The following is a 20,960-nucleotide window of genomic DNA, read 5'->3' as shown; positions in this document are numbered from 1 at the left end:
ACATACATTACCCTAAAAAACTTCAATAATAAATATTGCAATTATTTTCTTGATATTTTGGTTTCAAAAATGAAACAACAGAAATACCAGGAAACAGCTGGAAGTCCATTTAAATAATCACCTATCGGCATCAAGTTTATTCCTCTATTTTGGAAGTAGTATAACAAAAAAAGACTAGAATTAGTAGTTGAGCAGCAATCCTTCCTATCATAAAGACCCAGAAGGGAGTGACACATTTGGCAAAGAACTATTATTCTACTTAAAAAAAAAAAAAAAAAAAAAACTATGAAAAAATAATAATTCCGGGCTAAGAGCTGCACAGTATTATTTTTTCTTCTAGATGTAATTTATGTTAACTATCAGAGAAAGAACCAACACTAGAATACAGGACCCAACTGGATCTTGCAACTGTATATGTGCAGTTTATATATCCTGACATACATGTAAAAATTCTTGTGCTGGTTTTGAAGATGCTTTGTGCATCTTCAGTTGAATGCATGCACAGTATTTCCAAATTTAATTTTCTTTTTTGAAAGCAATTTACAAAATCAGTGAGCAAACTCTGCTGACTTAGTGCTGCCTTAATGTAAATGCAGCCCAAGTGGCCGGGCACTGCATTCCATGTAACAGCTGGGAAGCAGAAATGACAGTGTAGAGGCAGATCATCAAGTTAACTGCCAAAACCGAAAGAACTATTCCTGTGTTCTGTCTGCTATACCCAGTGCATCACTGGGGCTTACTGATCTAACAGTATACTACAAAAAGTAAGCCAGAGTTGATCCAGTCTCAGCACCAAAATTAAGAAGACCTTTAAGAATACAAAACAGTGCATATTTTCATGTACTATGTGTTTATCTATCAGGTTGTTCATCCCAGTCATGCAAGTATTCCATGTACTCTAGCACTGCATTTCTAACAATCATAAAGCTACTCCTTCATTATCTGTTATTAAAACCATCAATACCACTAACTCATTAAATCTTTACTATTCTGAAGAATTCTGGTTATAAGATCAATCAATTTTGTTTGACACAGATTTGTTTCAATAGCTACATTTCCTCTACCACTTGGGTGTCGACAATATGGAGAAATATTTTTCCCGAGATATGGTAGCTTAGATCTCCAAACAGTATATAAAGCAGAATCACATAATTTGTGTCTTATCTGTCTTATCCTTTGACATTCTTTTACGAAATTCTCAGGCCAGTTATCTATGTAAGTGAAACAGAACTTGACTCTGAAGTCCCAAAAGGTTATATAAATTTTTGCCTATCATTAACTACTAAATATATATATTTCTCTCTATATATATATCAATCGGTTAATTTTTTTTCAACGAATATCTAATATACACTATATAGAAAAAAACAACTGTTCAGGGTGCACATTCCAGAATCATCATAAAATTATTCCTTTCAGTCTTTCTTTCCTAATATTTTCTTAGCATTGGTGCAGAGGGGATATTTGAAGAATAACCAGTTTAACAGTCCAATATTATCGTCAGTTTTGCCACTGATAACTTCTTTCTATTTGGCAGAAGAGAAGTGGGAAATGATTTTTACAGAAGTATGCAAAGCCCAGCAGCCAATAGTAGTACTTTTCTTCTAGAATTGCCTTGTACTTGCTAATGCAGGTTTGCAAAACTATCAAGTGATTTTCAGCACTTTAAAGCCTAGCTGATGCCAAATATATTTTAAATATAAGCAAGGAAGACGTTTTCTTTTAACATTTACTGATTCATAACAAAATGGGATTCCTGTTACCTGCTTATTTTTAGAAATTAGTAAAATATTATTTTAGTTAATATCTTTCTCTGGACAAAGATTGGCAATTGCTTAAGTGTCTATTAAGCCATGGAATATCTGGAATATAAGAGTGATAAAATGTTCCAAAACGTGATGTTATATGAAAAGCTAAAGAACTTTTTTGTTAGAATCGTTCCAGTTTGCATTAGAATTCTAAATGAACAGACCTAAAACAATTACTTGTTTTAAAGAGAAAAACCTCTAAGAAGAGCTGCATACTAGCAATACTGTAAACACAGAGCTAATACTGGGTATCTTTACATTCAACCAATGCATGTGACTAAATTTGCATTTAAACTAGTGCATCCTCACAGAAAGTTCTTTTGACAAACAACAAGAATCTCCAATGGAACTGCTTCACTCGAATTTTTTCCTAATACATAGTGTTTGTGTCTTCAATTCTTTCTCTTCCACAAAACTCAAAGCTTCTTAGATTTGTGAATGCAAGCTGGCAGTACATAAAATAATGATACATTAATTCTATTTCTTTTTTGCAGGGGCAAGGAAATATCATTACTCTTTCAAATACAGTTGCCAACAACTTTTTGCTGTCTTTTTTTTTCCAAGAATTCAGAAGCAGTTACAGTACATGGAATGAATAAAGTCATCTAGCTGACTGCTGTTTATCTTGTTCCATAGCTTCTGCTCTGAACAGTTTTTCTTGTATTCCCACAGCTGACCTTTACAAAGAAAGCAGCCAAACAACACTGTTATGCGATTTCTGCAAAGATTTATGTGTTTTGATGATTTTACCCTGTAACTGAGTATGAGGCAGTTGAAAAAAAAGAGTGAAGGAAAAATAATTCATTACTTTTCTATGTCTATGTGTTAATACTCACATTTCACTGCCCTTGAGTAAACTTTGTCAGTACATTTACAGCTTTTTAGGGAATTTGATGCTATGATGTAACACCCTGATATAAGATGGCGACTAAATGACTCTTGGAGCTACAGTGATAACTGCATAACTTGCAGGCTACTTGATAATTTCAGGTCCTGCTAATCAGGTAATAGAAGAGGCAGAGTTCTAATTAATGCTTGTAGTTCCAACAAGAAATGACTCAAAAACTCCTTAATGTTGTTTCTCCTGAATATACTTGACCATATTTTAACCTTTCTATCTGAATAATAAAAGCTACTTGTATAATGGTATGTAATGGTAGAACTGTGGCTATCATATATATTTGTCCTCCTTTAAAACAAGTTTCAATTCAAGATTTATTTATTTATTTTTAATTCAGAGACCACTTATATTATGTTCTGGTATTAAAATCACACTGCACACCTAAGGCCTACATTCTCACTGGCACTGACAGAGGACAGAAACGAGACGAGAGTATAATGACAGAGCTCTGTGCTTCAGTAGTATTTATTGAGGACATCAGCCTCAGCAATTATTAAGTATTCTTGATTTAATTAATGAATGAACAGAAGGCAAGCAATTTGAGTTTACTGCCATGGCTTATGTATGTTTACATCTCATCAATGAAATAAATCATGCTTAAGAGAAACTACTATTTTATGTCAGTAAAATGAGTAAGATGTTATTTATTTCCCAGTATTTGTAACTGGTATCTCTGAGTTTGAAAGGTAACTTCAGTTCTGCAACATAAATCTCAAATGTCTGTTATCCAATCAAAAGCACTTCACATTTTAAGACAGGTTAGAAGTGTTTAAGAATGTTTCTGATCTTTTCAAAACTTCTTTTTCTAAATACAATACCTTTCGTATCTTGTTTTGCAAGTGTTTATTTTTCTTTTCTACATTTTAGTGTTGTGCCTGGCATTTAGGAGGTAGTTTTTCACCCAGAGGGTGGTGATGCACTGGAACAGGTTGCCCAAGGAGGTTGTGGATGCCCCATCCCTGGAGGCATTCAAGGCCAGGCTGGATGTAGCTCTGGGCAGCCTGGTCTGGTGGTTGGCGACCCTGCACATAGCAGAGGGCTTGAAACTAGATGATCATTATGGTCTTTTTCAAACCAGGCCATTCTATGCTTCTATGATTACAGAAAGCCTCACCTGTCTATAACTTTCAAGCATTTGATGATGCTTTTATACAGAGTACTTAGACTGAGTGAAATTGAAGTAAAGAAAAAACACCTTACAATTCATTGTGCTACTGATTTCTTCTTTTGGAGAACATCTGATGGTGACTAAAAGAGTATTAAATGAGTGACAAAAACATAAGCAAAATTAAGATAATTATCATTTTAAAAAATGTGAGTGAAAAAACATACCTTTGTTATTTCCAAGGCCGTAATCAAACCCTTGTCCATTACTACAGCTCGTCCCCTTACTGAAAGCTTGCATTGAAAATGGACTTGGAGGAGGAGTCTGAACGTTCTGATCTAGAAGAACTTGCTCTGCAAAAAAACCCGTATCACTTTAGAATTAGATCTTCTCAGATTTTACACTGGAAAGATGAGTCACAAAGGAAATTTTTTTTTCTCCAAAGAGCACTCTTTCATTCTACTCAATTCTTCTCAGAAAGAAAAGGACATCTTTCTTCCCTAGAGCTCAAGCTCTAAAAATGAAAAGATTGAGGAGTTAATATCATTCAGATTGGTTTTACATTTGACTGAGTTGTTGCAACTTTTGCTGTCATGTGCCATAGGCTTGAGAACTTATTTTCAGTAATATCACACCATTTGATTATTTATTTATTCTTTGGATAACAGCTGTTAAATCCATTTTTGAATGTAGCTTGAAGAAACTAACTCCTTACGCGAGCTGAAACAAATCAGCCTCATAGGGAATTACACCAAATTTCTACAATTCGTGGAAGAACAAGTATTCTCAGTGAGAAATATTTATTGAAGTCATGCTAATGAAGATTCATATTAATTTTTACTAGAAATTTGAAAAGTAAGAGGCACTAGACAGCAGTATTTAATTTCAGGCTCCCCATTCAAATACAGGCTAAAATGAATTCAGCAGAAGCCACCAAGACAGTCTGGGCACTACAGAGCACACATCTATGGAGAGGTTGAGAGACTAAGCTTGTTTATTCTTGAAAAGCAAAAGCTAACTAGAGATCTTACTGCTCCCTTCAATTACATAACTGGAAGAGTCAGAGAAGATGAAGCCTGACTTTTTTGGAAGGCTTACAGTGACAGGACAAGGGACAACAAATGTTGCAGAGTGTGAAACTGTATTACGAATTTTTTTTTTTCCACTGTGAAGGTGGGTAAATACTGATACAGGTTACCCAGAGAGGTTGGAACTATTTTAAATATTTTGACTTTTACTAGACAATGGCCTGAGAAGCAACTTGTTCTAGCTGACTCTTCGCCGTGAGGTTGGTCTAGATGATCTTCTCCTGAAGTGCAAATAATGTCAGATCACTCCTGTTTCATCTTTTGAGGGAACAATGGGTAGGCCATGATCTTGTACCTGAGAACTCAGTCAGACGGGTTAGTCTATCTATTATGGAATTAACAATTTCAGGATGCATCGAAGTTTTCACAGAAAGCATTTGAGTAAAAGATTTTATATAAGTAATAAAGATCAGTAATGCTTGGAGGATGACCAATAAGAAGCACAATCAAAATAAAATTACAAATATGCAATAGCAAACTTTGGGTACTAATCTTTTGCTTATGTTTTCTTTCATTATTTCTAGTTCTTACCCAGTCTGAACATGAATTTCTCAGGACAGAAATTCTGCATTTTAAGGAAATGTAATAATTCACTGCTAACTAGAATAATTAGAAACGTGATGTTAATTTAAAATTCAGTGTCTAAAAAAAACTGTAATGGTTTTTTAATGGGATACAATGTAGCAGAATTAAAACCAAAAAGGACATAAACAATTCTCTCTGCTCTTCTTCTCATATAGACACAGAAAAAGATGAAAGTCTGAAAGAAGTACACAAGTACTTATTTGAAAATGATCCCTATAGCTAAAAGGAAGGATAGAATTATGACCCATAACTGATACAGAAGAAAATACGAGGGAATACCTTCTCTGTTTGTCCAATTTAAATTTCTTGTAATTTTTTTCTAAGTTAATTAGAAAACAAAACAACTTGCCATCTTCATGTCGGAGGTACTGGTTTCCACCTCTGTCTCTAGCTAACGACCACGCCTCGCCTTCATCACTTTCACAGAACTCTACCATGCTGTTCTTATCCATTTGTACCCATGTACCTTCAGAATTAGTCACCTGTTGTACACATAAAAAAGCACAACATACTGACTTTGCAGATTATTCGGTAGTACAATTCAGCAACCTAATTCAGAATCTGAAAAATATGTGCATTCCAGTCTTTGTAGTATAATAAAATCTTCTTAAAAGTTTCTTAAATTAAGGCCACAGGCTGAGGCAGACTGAAGAACCAAAACCATTCATGGCACATTTACAATTAGGAATATTTCCAGTAATATTAAACCTGCTTATGTTTGGAAAAAGCAACACCAACGCCACAACTGTAAAACATTCAAATAAGCCTAAGTAAAAACTTGAAGGAGATATTCAAGGTATACCTTCTTACGAGTGGCTGCAACAACAGAATTGTAAGAGTGAGTTATATATGAAACATTTGTGTAAGTACTAATTTTGTTCCTGACACTGTATTTAGAAAATAGCATGACACACTTCATCCTTAAGCCCTTCTTAACCATAAAACATTACAACTGAAAAACCGTGAACAGTAACAATAGTTCAGAAACTGAACAAATGAGTCAAAACAGTAGCAGAGAAACTTGTTAATTGGTTAGATCCTAGAAAAAATTTTGTTTTTCAGTGAAACAAAATTCTTTCAAAGCATATGACAAAAACATAAAACAGAAACATCATTTTGTAAGGAATAGAGCAACAAATATGCAAGCAAGCATATGAAACCACTTTACAACTTTAACATTATTTCAATGAACACACATCAAAGACAAAAATCAGAATTACATTAGTATTTAAAATGTAAACCAAGTTCAGAAGATAGTATTTGTCATAAAGATTGGAAAAGCAAACCTGTACAGGAGCAGATTCTTTTGTTGAGTTTACTAGTTACATATTGGTATCTATGAAGACATGAACTGAAGCTACAAGGATCCATACCTCGCCCACTGCTTTGACTTTGTTTCCCAGAACTAACATTCCAATTGGGATACCTCTAAGGTTAGGACAGCTTCTGATGTTGTGACCTGATGGGCCAGTCTTCACTACCTTGTACACTCCAGGACCACCTCGAAGTAATGACATATCTTGTTCTTGCATCACTGCTTCCTGTGGGCAGTGTGAATTTAGGTCTTTGAAAAAATCACCAGTACTAGACTTAGACTCCTGAGAAATTAAAAAAACAAAAAACAGAACAGAATAAAATCCATCACTAACACTCTTCAACTCTTCACATAAGAAATACTTATTTCAAGAATGAAATAATTAAATTCCAAACCAAGGTGAGATACTAGTTACATTGCTAATTTTAGCATGCAATAATAAACTGAACTACTAGTAAATCAACTGAAAAGTCGCCCTGTTATTCCTGAAACAGAAGTGGCTTAAATACACACAAGTTATTTAAAAGGGAATTAGACACTATAAATATTTATCCTACCATTTAAACTAAAACTTGCTTCATACTGACATTTACTAGGATATACATTCATTCCTCCTGCTGTATTTGTGAAATAATATAGCAAAAAAACATGAGCTATATAAAATGACATTAAATAGAATCTCTTTCCAATGATAAGCTTCTTTTTTGATTTTAGTATTATAACACATTTGCTAATTTAGTTTGAAGGTAAAATGAAGACAAAGAATAATAAAAACATCATAGATTCTTATAAAAAGTACTGCATATTTATTATTTTTACTCAGACAATAAAAAGGCTTGCAATTTATTTCACCTAGTACCAATTATAGATTAAAAATCCACTCAAATTCAAACTGAGAAAATACTTTGTGTTTCCTATTTATAAATATTGATAGTTACTAAAAATAGGAGAAAAATAGATTTTCAGTCAGTCATAGATAAATTAAATGCCTAAGAGGTCTACTATACTGTTATACTGGAAAATCTGAAGGATTAGGGTAACATCTAAAGGAATGAAGCGAGAAGCAGGAACAAGCTCTATTATGCTTAAAATACAAGTCATATATGCTTTGAAAAGAAGATTTGAAAGTTATGAGCCTAAATAAAGCCCTATTGGAGGAAGCCAGTGGTTTACTTAGTCCATATGTCTTCAGTCATGGCAACACAAAATGCTACTCAAAAGTAGCACACAAGCCATTGCCAGTGGGCCATCACTTATATACCAGCATTTCCTAAGGCTGCTCTAAAAGTAATGTCTCCTATTTTATTATGTTGGCCCATGACATCAGAAGCTGTTGGTGGTATGATAGTAGAGGCTGAAGCTTCCTGCCAATTCATTCATCGATGCTTTGCTGAATGCTTATGTAGATCAAATAGTGGATGTGACTACAGTGAAGCAGCAGGTGGTGCATTTCGGCAATGGCAGCAGTGATATGAAAGACAAGACACGTTCTGAATGGCCAAGTACTGCTGTCACATCACCAAATGGAGAGCACCCACGCAAATCAGCTAGTGAGGTTATTTTGTAGCTGAGAATTTGCTGTACTAAGTAATGTTGTTATGCTTTTTGTATCTAATTTCCACGGAAATAAATAGGAGGAATTACTTTGGGAGCAACATAGGTAAAAACTTCTTTATATGGATGTTAGAGGGCATAATCCTATTTCATTTATTGTCTGCTTATGAATCTCATTCCTAAAGACTTAATTTATTCTGAATGTGCTAATACTTTCTGCCTCCATAATCTCCTGTTACATCTCCTGCTGTGTAGAATACTTCTAAAAATCAGTTTTAAACTGAAGTTCTAGTCATGTTATTTACTTTTTTTTATTTTACATTATTTCCTGTAATCTCTAATTAACATATTTTCAGATTTTTTTTGTATTGAAGTCTGTGCATTATGTCCAGAGTTATTCATCAGCCTTTCCAAGAAACCTTTATAGAAAATGGACTTTCAAAGCTTTCAAGCTGAAGTTGGTCCAAAGAGAAAAACAAACAAAAAATGCATGCTATCTGAAGATAGTTTTAACATTCCCTAGATATTGATGTAACAGTAAAAAACTGCCATTCTGGGGAAGAAAATCCAGTGAATAACACATTTTTGTATCTCTAAACCAGTAAGCACTTTGAGTGTCATTTTCTTTACAAGGTTCATGTGAAAGTTTAATACGAAAACAACACTGATCTCAAATCACTACAAGGCTGTACAGAGATTTCGACAAGCACATAAGTAGATAGTTTAAACTGCTTAACTATGTATGTATGCATGTAATGTAATGCATTCCTACAATTCCATAATTTTAAGATTAAAAATGGTTTATGTATTAAATTTTTGCAGTCTTGCTCATACGAATGTAAACTTATTTGATACTGCAATTTAAAGCATACACTTTAATAACATCAAAACAAGAATGAATGCCTCTATTATGTTACTAGCCATCTCCCTGAATTTCTAATTTTGTTTGTTATTAAAAGAGAGTGCAACTTATAAATCAATGACAACTCAGCTCAACTCAGCTATCTAGTCTAGCATTTTTATTTTACCATTGTAAAAGAAGAGATACAGACACAGCATTCTAAGTCAACCTTCCATTTGCTGTAAAAATAATTCATGGTAAAACAGACTTCAAGGAATATTTAATGTAAATTTGATTTATGAGGAAAAAAAAAAAAAAAAGATTCAATGTGACTGTTCCTGTCACTTAACTCACCTTAGGGGGTAAAGCTTTGGAAGTCCATGAAAAAAAGTCCAAATCCCTTACTCCTTGGCTAGCATTAAAGACATTCTGAGCAACAAAGTTTTAAAAAAAAGACATATATCAAGAAGAAAATGGGAACAAAGAAACATTGGAGGAAGAAGTTAGAAGCACTGTAATGCAAACTTTCTGCACAAGTAGTTTTACTGGTAGAATACTTCCCAAAAGGGAAAACTTTGTTTTTCTGATTAAGCCACCTGAATCCATTGCCCCCTTGGCAAATTATCTATTGAACAAAAACCATTCGGTATGTCAAAAGCTCTAAATGGATGGAGTGTGTCATGCCATTTACTGTAACTAAGAGCCAGACATTTTTTATGAAGCTTGAGACTGTGCACAGATAAATCTCACACTTCTGTTATGATGAAACAGTAGTTTGTTCCATCACAAACCACAGTTTTATAGCAAGACATTCCGCTATTCTGAAAGAATTTCCATTATATCAGGACTACTGCAAATGGACTTTTGTCACCAATTCAGAACTCAGATGCACAAGAGCTAAGATCACTCTTTTGGAGAGAAACTCAACTCATTTGTGCAAAAGATTTTGCTAGCATGCAGATAAAAATTGCACTCTGTACTGAAAGCAAAAATTTCAGAGTGTTTTAAAACAATCACTAAAATCTCATTTGTTTTATAAGATATACAGTACATTTACTAGTTAATAATGGAAAATCATCAAATGGAGATACCAGAGAGAGTTCACTAAGTTTATAAGAAACGGACCATATTATAGAAACATGCACTGCTGCACAGTGTATTTTTTGCCTACACAGAACAGCTAGGACAGCATTTATTAGCTATTAGAAAACACTAAATGCAGACATCTTTCCTCCATAAAAATGTCCATAAAGCTGTTTCTACACATTTCAAAGAAACTGTCACTGTTCCTATGGAATGAAAGAATTAATAGTACATAGGCAGTAATATCAAGAATCAGTATGGCAGAAACCACTTATCAAAGCCACCATTTAATCTGTATGAACTGTTTTATCAAAACCTTATTTCCTATCTCCACCTTTACAGGGGAACCAACTAAAATCCCTGGACAGCATTCATATTAAAATTTAACAGTAATTAAAGAAAAGGAAATTAAACACTGTAAGCAGAAATGGACAAGTACAAAATACATTTTGCATGCTTTATCCATAATCATTGAAAAAAACACACCAACTTGTCAAAAATAAGTAAATTTACTTCTATCATGAGATAGACAATAATTTATAACTGACAAAAATGGAGAAATTATCAAACACAATAATTCCATTAGAAATTGGAAGTGGTACACAAGTAAAAGATGCTTTGGGGAATCAGGGGAGGCAAGGACGGTGTTAGACAGGAAGATCAGAGAGTAGAGGCTTACATAAATCTACGACAATTATGAAAGGCTCTATTTGCCTAATGATAGTTTGCTTTATAGACATCTAATGTAGCTTAAGAGACTGATGATTTTACTTTGCTGCATGTTTCATATTTTGTGACGGACTTCTATTGTTCAAACAAACATAGATAATGAAGTATCATTTCAATAATCTCTGTTGACATGCTACAAAGATATATGTGAAAAACACACAGAAGAAACCAACAGCAGTGAACTGGGAGTGTGCTGGCTCATCAACACACTGAAGATAAAGCCAGATCCTCTCCTGTGCTCTCGGAACATTAGAGCTTTCCGGCTTCCTGGCTTTTAGCATGTCATAATCAATATATGTGGTACGTAGTTGAGAAATAATTTTTAATTCAGAAGAAACTACTACATGCAAGACTTTATATTTAGTTCTTAAGCTATAATTGGTAGGTTTCAGTTTATTTTATCCTTCCCTTCCAAAAATTAAAAATAATTTCAGGAATCGTTCCCAGAAAAACTTCATACCTTTTTTTCTAATAAAGTTTACATTTCAGAAATCATGAAGTTGAATATAAATTACTTCACCACTGAAAATTAGCAGATGTTAAAACATTTAAAATCTCAGTACTATTTTTCAAAGCTGTCTTATCTAAAATAATAATCTAAACTTTTTACTCAGCATACCCTCACTCTCCAATTGACTCCTATCATGCCTAAAATGATGGTAGAAATCTGTTGTGAATGTCTTTCAGTGTTTTCATAGAAACATGGGGGCTCTGCAACCATGGAGGCTCTGCAATCACACAAGATAACCTACATACTGGTTTTGGTTCTCTCTTTAACTACAATAATCATTGGAAAAAAATGCAGTTTCTCAGTTCTGTTAGTCTATAGTGGTTGGGGAATATAACAGTAAAATTCAGCAGTAGGGTAAAGAATTCCCTATAATTATACATCTGACATTTAAAATGAAGTAACAAAAATATTCAGAGTTCAACATATATCTTTTTAAAATTTCAGAGTTTAACCAAAATATTACTTTCTATGACTTCCCATAAAACAAAACTGTTTTTCATTAGTTTGCATTGCTTTATGCTCTATCTTCTTGAATGCAGAAAGAACAGTTAACTGATTCTGACAAAACAGAAGGAAAAGTAAGTACCAGGATCTTAAGAAGCCAATCCAAAATCACAGAATATGAAGATGGGTTAGATGTGCAATTTGAGATCAATGTCTATATAGTTGCTCCTCATGAAAGGAGAAGAGCAAATATAGGAAAATGTCAGACTACCAAACTTTTCTTAAGTGGCCAAAACTAAGATAGAATCTCTACATTCCCATGATCATTAATCTTTAAATATAATACCTTTGATCACAATATACAGTGTATTGAGATCTAAGATACTCAGTACTTGTTTTATCTTAAGATAAACAATTAATGTCTATTAAAAAAAAAGCAAGTGCAATATATATGCAAAGAAGAGGAAATTAACACTGCAGAAAATTAACACACAAAAAATATTTTTCCTTCGTTCACTGTTGAATTAATACAGTGATGAAATGGAGCAATTACAGCTTTCTTTAAAAAAAAATCTTAAATATATTTTACAAGATGCACTGAGAAATTTTACACACGTAACTTAGCATTGCAAAAAACTTACGTGTTTAAATTAACATAGTACCATAATCAGAGTAGCAAACTACTTGTACAAACACGAGTTGAATAAAAATTAAGTTTAGTAAAAACAATGTGGGATTTATTTGAACAGGGAATATCATATCTAATTCAGCCACTTGATTTTCCATATGTATTTTTAGGCACATAAGACTTGAAGTGTTTTCCTCTTCTACAGCCAATACTGTTAAATCTGCTGCAGATTTTAGAAACCGTATATATTACTGATTTTTATTTTTATTTTTTTACTATGTCCCGTTCATAATGCTATTCAGTTACCCAATTAAATAGAAAAGGATGGGTAGGCAGAAATTATTTCACATTTTCATAAACAGAACTTCTAACATTTCTTAATGCATCTTTTACCACATTGGTCATTCGACTCTACAAGACTGCGTTTAGCAGATTTGACAACTGAAAAATGCAGAGAAAAGGCAAACAACGAACACCTAATTTCGAGTGTTCTCATCTCACTGATTACCTCAAGAGACTTTAAGGCTTTCTAATGAGAAGGCAGTATCACTTTACTCGATCAAGATTTGGAAGGAAAGAGTTTAAAATTGACTTACAAAAATCAGGAGCTTAAAAAAAGTTTACAAAATTTCGTCAAATGGTGTACTTCCTAATGATATACTAGCATGCACTAAAAAGTCTAAGATATTTAAAAGCCATGGAACCTTGATGTTTGTTTTGTGATTGTTAAGAAAGAAAAAAAATATAGATTTCCTTTCCTTTTATGACCATGAAACAAGTACATAAATTTTCATGCTTAAGTATGATCATAATAAAAGTAAATCATTTCAGGATATGCTTTGTCCTTCCAAAAATTAGTAAATAATAATAAAAATGAGAGAGATGCAAATAAAACCTCCATTCATAAGTAGTTCAAAACATTTGTTAATATAATGATCATCTTAAAGTTGTAGTTACGTCTCTGTAATTTTTGCTGTGTTCACCACTGGCTCCTTACTGATCAGAAGCCACAAAAGCATGCAACTTTTACCTTTTGCTATTGAGGATGTAATAGAACTGGGTAGTTGAAAGAAAATTAGTAATATCTATCAGATCTTCAGAGTTCAGATGGTATCAAAACTATTTTGCAGAATTCTTTAATAAGAAAAAAAAGACGTATAATATTCTATCTGAACTTTAAAGAAGCATTCACACAGTAAACTCCACAATGGGCTATTTTTCACATTTTATTGCATCTGGTCTATTTATTTAATCAAAATTTGATGTTATCAGAACTGGATATTCTGGGTTATATACTATTTGCTAAGAGAGCCATTTCTTTTAAGTTTGTCTGAGAAAGCTAAATTTTCCTCTAGAAATGCATGTGTACTGAAACCATTTGAAACTGACAAAGTAATAAGTTAGTAAGTTAGGAAGCTAGTAAGCTAGCCACTTCCACGACTACTGAGGCTCAATAACTTTCCTCATAGCAAATAAATAAAAAGTATTGGTAATAGAAAAAAAAATCTGAAAAATATATAATGTGCATCCAGGCTACAGATTTACTGAAGCTGATTACTCTGTCATCAGTGAATTCATTTTTATTATGGGTGAGCTGCTGTATGAAAAACACTAACGATTGACTAGTGTACTAGAGAAATTGATACTCAATAGAAAACTAGATTCAAAATTCAAGGAATATTTTAAACAAAACTTATTTTTTCCATGTGTTCATATATTTTATAACAAGCTAGGTAAATGACTGTTGTCACTTGTTCAAGAAACTGATGGCTGAGTACGGAAATAATTTGCTTCCCAAATGCAGTATTAAAGTAGTTCCCAAAATAAAGATGCAATTGAATGCACTCTCCAAATAAAAAGATGCCAACAAATAAATTCTAGACAAGAAGATCTAGTCATATCATGTAATGTTGTCAGAACATGGACTGTAGCCACTGGGGATTTATGAACTGCCAGATTTACCTACTTGCAAGCAGTCCAGTTTCACTGAAAGTACTGGTTGCAAGTTTTTAAACTGGTTGAGTATTTGCTAACTGTCTTAAGCTGCAAATAGCAACTCACTCATATAAGAAGGCAACTCCAATCTAAATAGCTGCATTAACGATTAGAACTGGTTCTCACATCTCTGAAGAAATCAAGTTACTTCTCTCTTTGAAGAATGCACAATAACAGGTGATCCAGAAGACCTGTACTTTCAGAAGTTTTGATGAGAAACAACACTGGTTTTGTTTACATATGTATTTTTTAAAAACTATATCTTGTTGCCAGCAAAACTGTAACCATCTTTGAACTGTAGTGATTGTGTTCACTATTAAAGTTATCTAGATAAATTATGCTTTGCTTGCTTTTATTATAAATTCTACTTCTTTAGTGAGCTTTGGTGTTCTGATTCTTTGATTAACTAATAATCTATAACTCAAGGATACAAACAAAATTTATGAAAAATATCAATGAAAAATATCAAAGATGAAAGCATGTGACATGTTTTTAATAACATTGAAACAACAGTATTAACTGCAGGCTGGAAGCCTCTTCAGAAATCTTTACATTATTGGGCCACTTTACGGACAATGAAGTGTTGCACTGGAAACACCTGGTGCATAATCTAACAATTACACATTTTAAGACTACTGTAGCGGTCTTTGCACTTTCGCATATCCTTTAGGATAAGAGTTCAACATAAAAAGCCTTGCTTTTTATACATGTATTTCTACACTCCACCCTCATTACACAACAGCCCTCAAAAATGGTAACGCATATAAGACAGTCTTTAGTCATTAAAATATTCTTTTACCTCAGGACTCATTTGCAGCCTTAATTAAAGAAAGTCTTGTAATGAGGATAGAGTGTACTTTGGATATTTTTCTAAGGCACCTTTTACTTACGTCAACAGGTACCAGAAGGCTCTTGCCAAGATGCTGGTTAAAAGAGAGACACCAGGCTTCAGTGTAACCATTCATGTTAGGAACATACTTCTTTATTGTCTCATCATTCAGCCTCAGCCAAACACCATCATCATTGTGGATCTATGGGAAACAAGCAACAAAAACGAGCCATGCCCTCCTGTAACCATTCAGTGGCTAGTAAGGATTAACAGATATTAGACAAACAGCAATAGCAAGGAAATAATTATTTTCACTGTATTGACAGAATATAAGAAGAGGCAGATAGGAATATTGAGCAAATCTGAATTTCAAAGTAATGAGAGTCATGTATTTTCAGAAGGCAAGATGCAAAGATAAATTTAAAATCAGATAATGCAACAATAAGATTTGCTTTGAGAGAAAAGAGCAAAGAATGCCAAGCCTTTATATGCTTACTGTTCCCCACTTTCCACTTTTTTGCTGATAAATTAACTTAGTAAATTGCAAAAATATTCCTTGCATATGAAGTTACACAGAAAGTTATACATGTAGAGTAGTCTAATACACTACTGATCTTGTGAAAATGTAAATGAAGAATATAATGAAAATTATACCTATATCTTTGAATTTTTATGTAGAGCTGAAATACTAGGTCATGAACAACTAAATACTTAGATATTACTGGGAGATGAACTCCAGGAATTTTGTTTCCTGGTATCACAATGACTGTTAAACAAATTTGCAAATAAGTAAATAAAAAGAAAATGACAGTTTGAAAAAATTAAATTGGTAAATATTTAGATTTTTGCAATTTATACTCTCATGTACTCAAGTTGTACCTGTCCACATCTAGACATGAAAAACAACAACATTATTTGCATGGATTAACTATACATCTTAGCCCAATTTTCAATAGAAATTTCTTATTAATTACCTCGTCAATGAAAGTGATGGATCCATTGACTTTCACTATGCCTATTTGCTCACTCTGAAGGGAAGGGTGGCTACGGATACGAAGCCCTGCACTGTCCTTGGCCACAAATTTGCGAACCTAAGAGAAGCAATGGAAGACAGTAAGGAAGAAAAAATTGGAACAGAGCTCTCAGAGTAAAAAGAAATAGGTTTAATAGATTCTGAAATGCTAGCGACAAGATGGCAGAGTTACAGTTTGTTGCTAGTTTCCCATGGGTGCTGTGCACGATTTCACATTTTTTTCTTTTTCAAACTATAACAAAACAAAAAAACTTTTTGAAACAAGGTCAAGAAACAAATTGACTCAATCACTGAAAGATTTGTTACATCAGACAATGGTAACTACAAACTTCTGATTCTTTTTACTGCTCACCTACAATTTATGCATTCACATAAGTTCCAAAAGACTTGGTTAGTCTTTCTGGCAAACATATGGATACTTGCCTTAGTAAATAGCTTAAATAGCTTTTTATAAACAGCAAAAGAACAGATATTCCTACTTACTTCTGAAGCAGTTTTTCAATAATTTCTTTCTTATTCACATGAAAGTTAGATGAGACACTACGTTACTAGTTTGATTTACTACAGCCGACAAAATCTCCCAGATATTTGCTCTTTTTTTTTTTTTTTTTTTTTTTTTTTGGCTTTCAAGCATGTTACTAGGTAATTTGCCCACAGAAGAACAAACTACTTAAAATCAGAAACCAAAAAGATGGCTTAAGAAATGCGTATATGTGTCTGCATTGTACAACATCTTCCTTTGAAGGTTATTTTCAAACTCAACATTATGAAACAGAAACTTATTAACTGAAGTACAAACTCAATCTTTAAATTAGCATAAAGCACAGAATGATAAGGATAGAATCAACCCAGAAAAAAAAAGTGAAGGTAATACTTAAGTGCATAAATTGCTTTTTTTGCTCTAAAGAAATTATTTAAGAAATTGTATATACTGTAAGAGTTACTGTTATTAACAATTTATTTTTTAAACAAAAATAATGTAAATGTTTTTGCATAGTTTAGAGAAAAAGAGGCTGAGTGGTCACCTCATTGCTCTCTAAACTTCCTGAGGAGGGGAAGCACAGAGACAGGTGTAGGTCTCATCTCACTGGCAACTAATGACACGACATGCGTGAACAGCAGAGAGTTGTGCCAGGGGAGGTATCATTAGGAAAAACTTTCATGTGAGGATGGTCGAACACTGGAACAGGCTCCCTGGAGAAATGGTTGATTTCCTCACACCTGTCAGTGTTCAAGAGATATCTGGACAATGCCCTTCGTAATATGCTTTAATTTATGGATAGCCCTGAAGGGGTAAGGCACTGGACTTGAAGATCTCTGTAGGGGTCACTTTCAATCAAATTAAAGTAGATTATGCTATTCTATTCCTTGTAAAAATAGAACACTGCTTAAAGCATTCTCAACATAGAGAAGCCTATAAACAAAGCCTTGCAAATTAGGGGAACCTAATTTTTACACTATTACCCCTAAATGTATCATCAGAAAAGTACATGATGGGCTAGCTAGAGCTTTGATTAAAAGTTTTTATTTAGAAGAAGGAAAATTCACACACAGGTTTTGGACACAAACAGGCCTAGAAAGAGCATTTTTGCCCTTGAAACAGTTGGTATCTAATAGAAAAATTTACACTGTAACTGCAAGTACAGGAATCACATCTGTGGACAGGCAACATAGCAAAAACAGAAAAGTTATCTTATGCTTATTTCGTACAAGAACAACCAACTTAACTGTATGAGTCTTGTTTCTGATACAGCACTTCTCTGCTTGGAATATTTCCCTACAGCATAACAGTTCAGTAACTTATTTGTGAAACACTGCCCAAGACACTTCTTCCACAGAGCATGCACAAAGTGGGCTCTGACCAAAGGTGATTAATGCAGAAAGGCACAACAACTAGGGACCTTGATGGACAGTCGGATGAATATGATCCAGCAGTGTGCCCAGGTGGCCAAGAAGGCTAATGGCATCCTGCCTTGTATCAGGAATGGTGTGGTGAGCAGGACTAGGGAAGTCATACTACCCCTGTACTCAGCACTAGTGAGGCCTCACCTCGAGTACTGTGTTCAGTTTTGGGCACCTCAGTACAGAAAGGACATTGAGGTGTTGGACAAGGTCCAAAGAAGGGCAACAAGGCTTGTGAAGGGCTTGGAGAATATGCCCTACGAGGAGAGACTGAAGGAACTGGGGCTATTTAGTCTGGGAAAGAGGAGGCTGAGGGGAGATGTTTTTGCTCTTTTCCAATACCTGAAAGGTGATTGCAGTGAGAGCAGGGTTGGTCTCTTCTCACTAGTGACAGATGATAGGACGAGGAGAAATGGCCTCAAGTTGTGCCAAAGGAGGTTTAGGTTGGATATCAGGGAAAACTTCTTTACAGAATGGATCATTAAGCACTGGAACAGGCTCCTCCGTGAGGTGTTTGAGTCACCATCCCTGAATGTGTTTAAAAACCATCTGGATGTGGTGTTCACGGATATGATTTCGCAGAGAGTTGTTTGAGTTAGGATAGTATGGTCAGGTTGCAGTTGGACTTGATGATTTTTAAGGTCTTTTATGATTCTGTGATTCTGTCATTTTATGATACACACCTTTTAAAATTCACAGCACTTTGCAAGAGCTTTGTTACTGAGACTTCTTATTTGGTGAATTTGAAAAGAAGTACTTCTTGCAGCAAAGGAATATGTGTAGTACAGAATTAACAACAGTTTACAAAGTGCTGAACAACATTCCTGCTCAAAGTTTGTCTTTTTTTCTCTCCCTGAGTGATGCTAGTTTCTTTTTTCAGTAATGTGAGGACAGTAGAAGCCATCAAAATACATCATTATCTAATCATATTGTTAATGGTCTTGCCCCTTCCAATTCAACTAAAGAAGATCTACCCAGAATTACACAACAGACAGTGTTTCAAGTAATATGTAGAATGGGATTTTCTACAAATCAATTAATCTAAATTTCACAGTCTATAAGGAGACTGACTTACTGTTCATGCACTCCAGACTGAACATAGATCACTACACTAACCTCCTTTACTAGTTTTGATGGACAGGAAAGTCAGATTCTCATCTTACTTCAATTAACAAAGAAAGAAGAAATCAGTACAAACTTGTAGTATGGTGTACACTTTACACTTGAGATTCAACTAGGCCTGGTTTCAAAACTGGAATTCTCTGCTGCTTCAATGAAGATACTTTGTTGTTTCTCTATGAGAACAGATTACTACCAAGAATATACTGACACTACTGTCTGATTACAGTTATCTGAAATCTAGGTCTGGGAAAAATAAAAGAAGCTTTTTATGTCTAAGTAACCCACCTGTCTCAGTGAAATGGAATTCAGTATATTTAATCTGCATTCTTGTATTCAGAAGCGTGGAGCACAGCGCAATAATTATATTTCTGAACTATTTCTAATACTACTGTTCATATACAGAGAGATATTCCACCCTGGTTTACTATGCAATTATGATGCAGAAGAAAAAGAATATAAAATTTAAAGACTGAAAAATGTAACATACTTCTGCAACACCAGTGAATCCTAGGGTGGACAAAGGCTGAACAGACACAGGGCAGAAAGACAGCTCCTCTTTCAAAGAGGCTGCAAATTGGACAAGAACAAAGAGTACCAATGCAGAGAGATGAATAAACATGGACTACTGCCTTTTAACATCAGTGGCTTAACTTTTTGTTTCTTTGTTTTTAACTGTCATGACTGCTGTTACTTGGAGAAATGTAGCTGTTATATATGAACCAGTCATCTCAAATGCCACTGTAATAACTGAAAAGAAAGGAGGACTGTAAATAGCATATGGCTTGGGTGGAAATACCATACAGTTCTGTGAGACGAACCTCACTCAACAAGAAACTTTAATTAAGGTAATGATCAACTAAGATAATAAATAACAAAATTACCAGGAACTCATGAGGAGCTATTCCTAAGGATGAGAAGGGAAATAGCCTAGAAGTATCTTTTGAAAAAAGCAACGAGGAATAAAACATTTTGTGGAAAATAGAAGTAACTATATTATTTTTATTTTAAAGTGGCAGTGCAGGAAAAAGAAACTCTTTAGTGGCCAAAGCGGACACTAAATGATACATTCACAGATTGGAGCTGTATGACAAAAAGTACTATCATTAGTATATTCAGAAAGCTGGAAAAAATCAAGATGCACTAGAGATCAATGAAGGATCCTTTTCATAATTAAATACTTCTAAGCAGAGGAGAACAACCCACTTTTGCTCTTCTAGTAAGACAAGGAAGGGTAAATTAATGTCATTTCAGTATTTTGTATCTTTCTATACAAGTTTATTCAAGCGTCTTGCTTAAAATCTCTTTCTGAGCATCAAGGAGGAAGTGGAGGATATTCCCCTTATCTGGCACTTTCCCAGCAGTGCAATACCATCTTTAAGCTTTCCTCTGTTCTTTGCGTCTACTTTAGTCCTTTGGGGTAGAACAATAAGGTGGAATGGTAAAGTCAAATGCTACAGAAAGGATAACATCTTTTTAAAAAGACATTC

General features: G+C 34.0%; 1 protein-coding gene across 17 annotated transcripts in view; it reads right to left on the bottom strand.

The window, feature by feature from the left end:
• The window catches only part of MYCBP2 (MYC binding protein 2), a 216,164-nt gene that overhangs the window by 51,216 nt on the left and 143,988 nt on the right, over window positions 1-20,960 (bottom strand). For 10 of the 17 annotated variants that reach the window (XM_085215694.1, XM_085215695.1, XM_085215696.1 and 7 more), the window contains 6 exons: window positions 16,391-16,507; window positions 15,478-15,618; window positions 9,552-9,626; window positions 6,861-7,085; window positions 5,837-5,969; window positions 4,042-4,167 (listed from right to left, as the gene is read on the bottom strand). In XM_085215694.1, coding sequence (XP_085071820.1) covers window positions 4,042-4,167; window positions 5,837-5,969; window positions 6,861-7,085; window positions 9,552-9,626; window positions 15,478-15,618; window positions 16,391-16,507 — 817 coding nt within the window. The remainder of the gene's footprint in view (window positions 1-4,041; window positions 4,168-5,836; window positions 5,970-6,860; window positions 7,086-9,551; window positions 9,627-15,477; window positions 15,619-16,390; window positions 16,508-20,960) is intronic. The other 7 variants (XM_085215700.1, XM_085215710.1, XM_085215703.1 and 4 more) reach the window with 6 other exon arrangements.

The sequence above is a fragment of the Meleagris gallopavo genome, chromosome 1 (genome assembly GCF_905368555.1).
Source record: "Meleagris gallopavo chromosome 1, MGAL_WU_HG_1.1, whole genome shotgun sequence".
Taxonomy (NCBI): Eukaryota; Metazoa; Chordata; class Aves; order Galliformes; family Phasianidae; genus Meleagris; species Meleagris gallopavo.
Note: the sequence above shows the minus strand (reverse complement) of the source record. Positions and strands in the feature narration are given on the sequence as shown.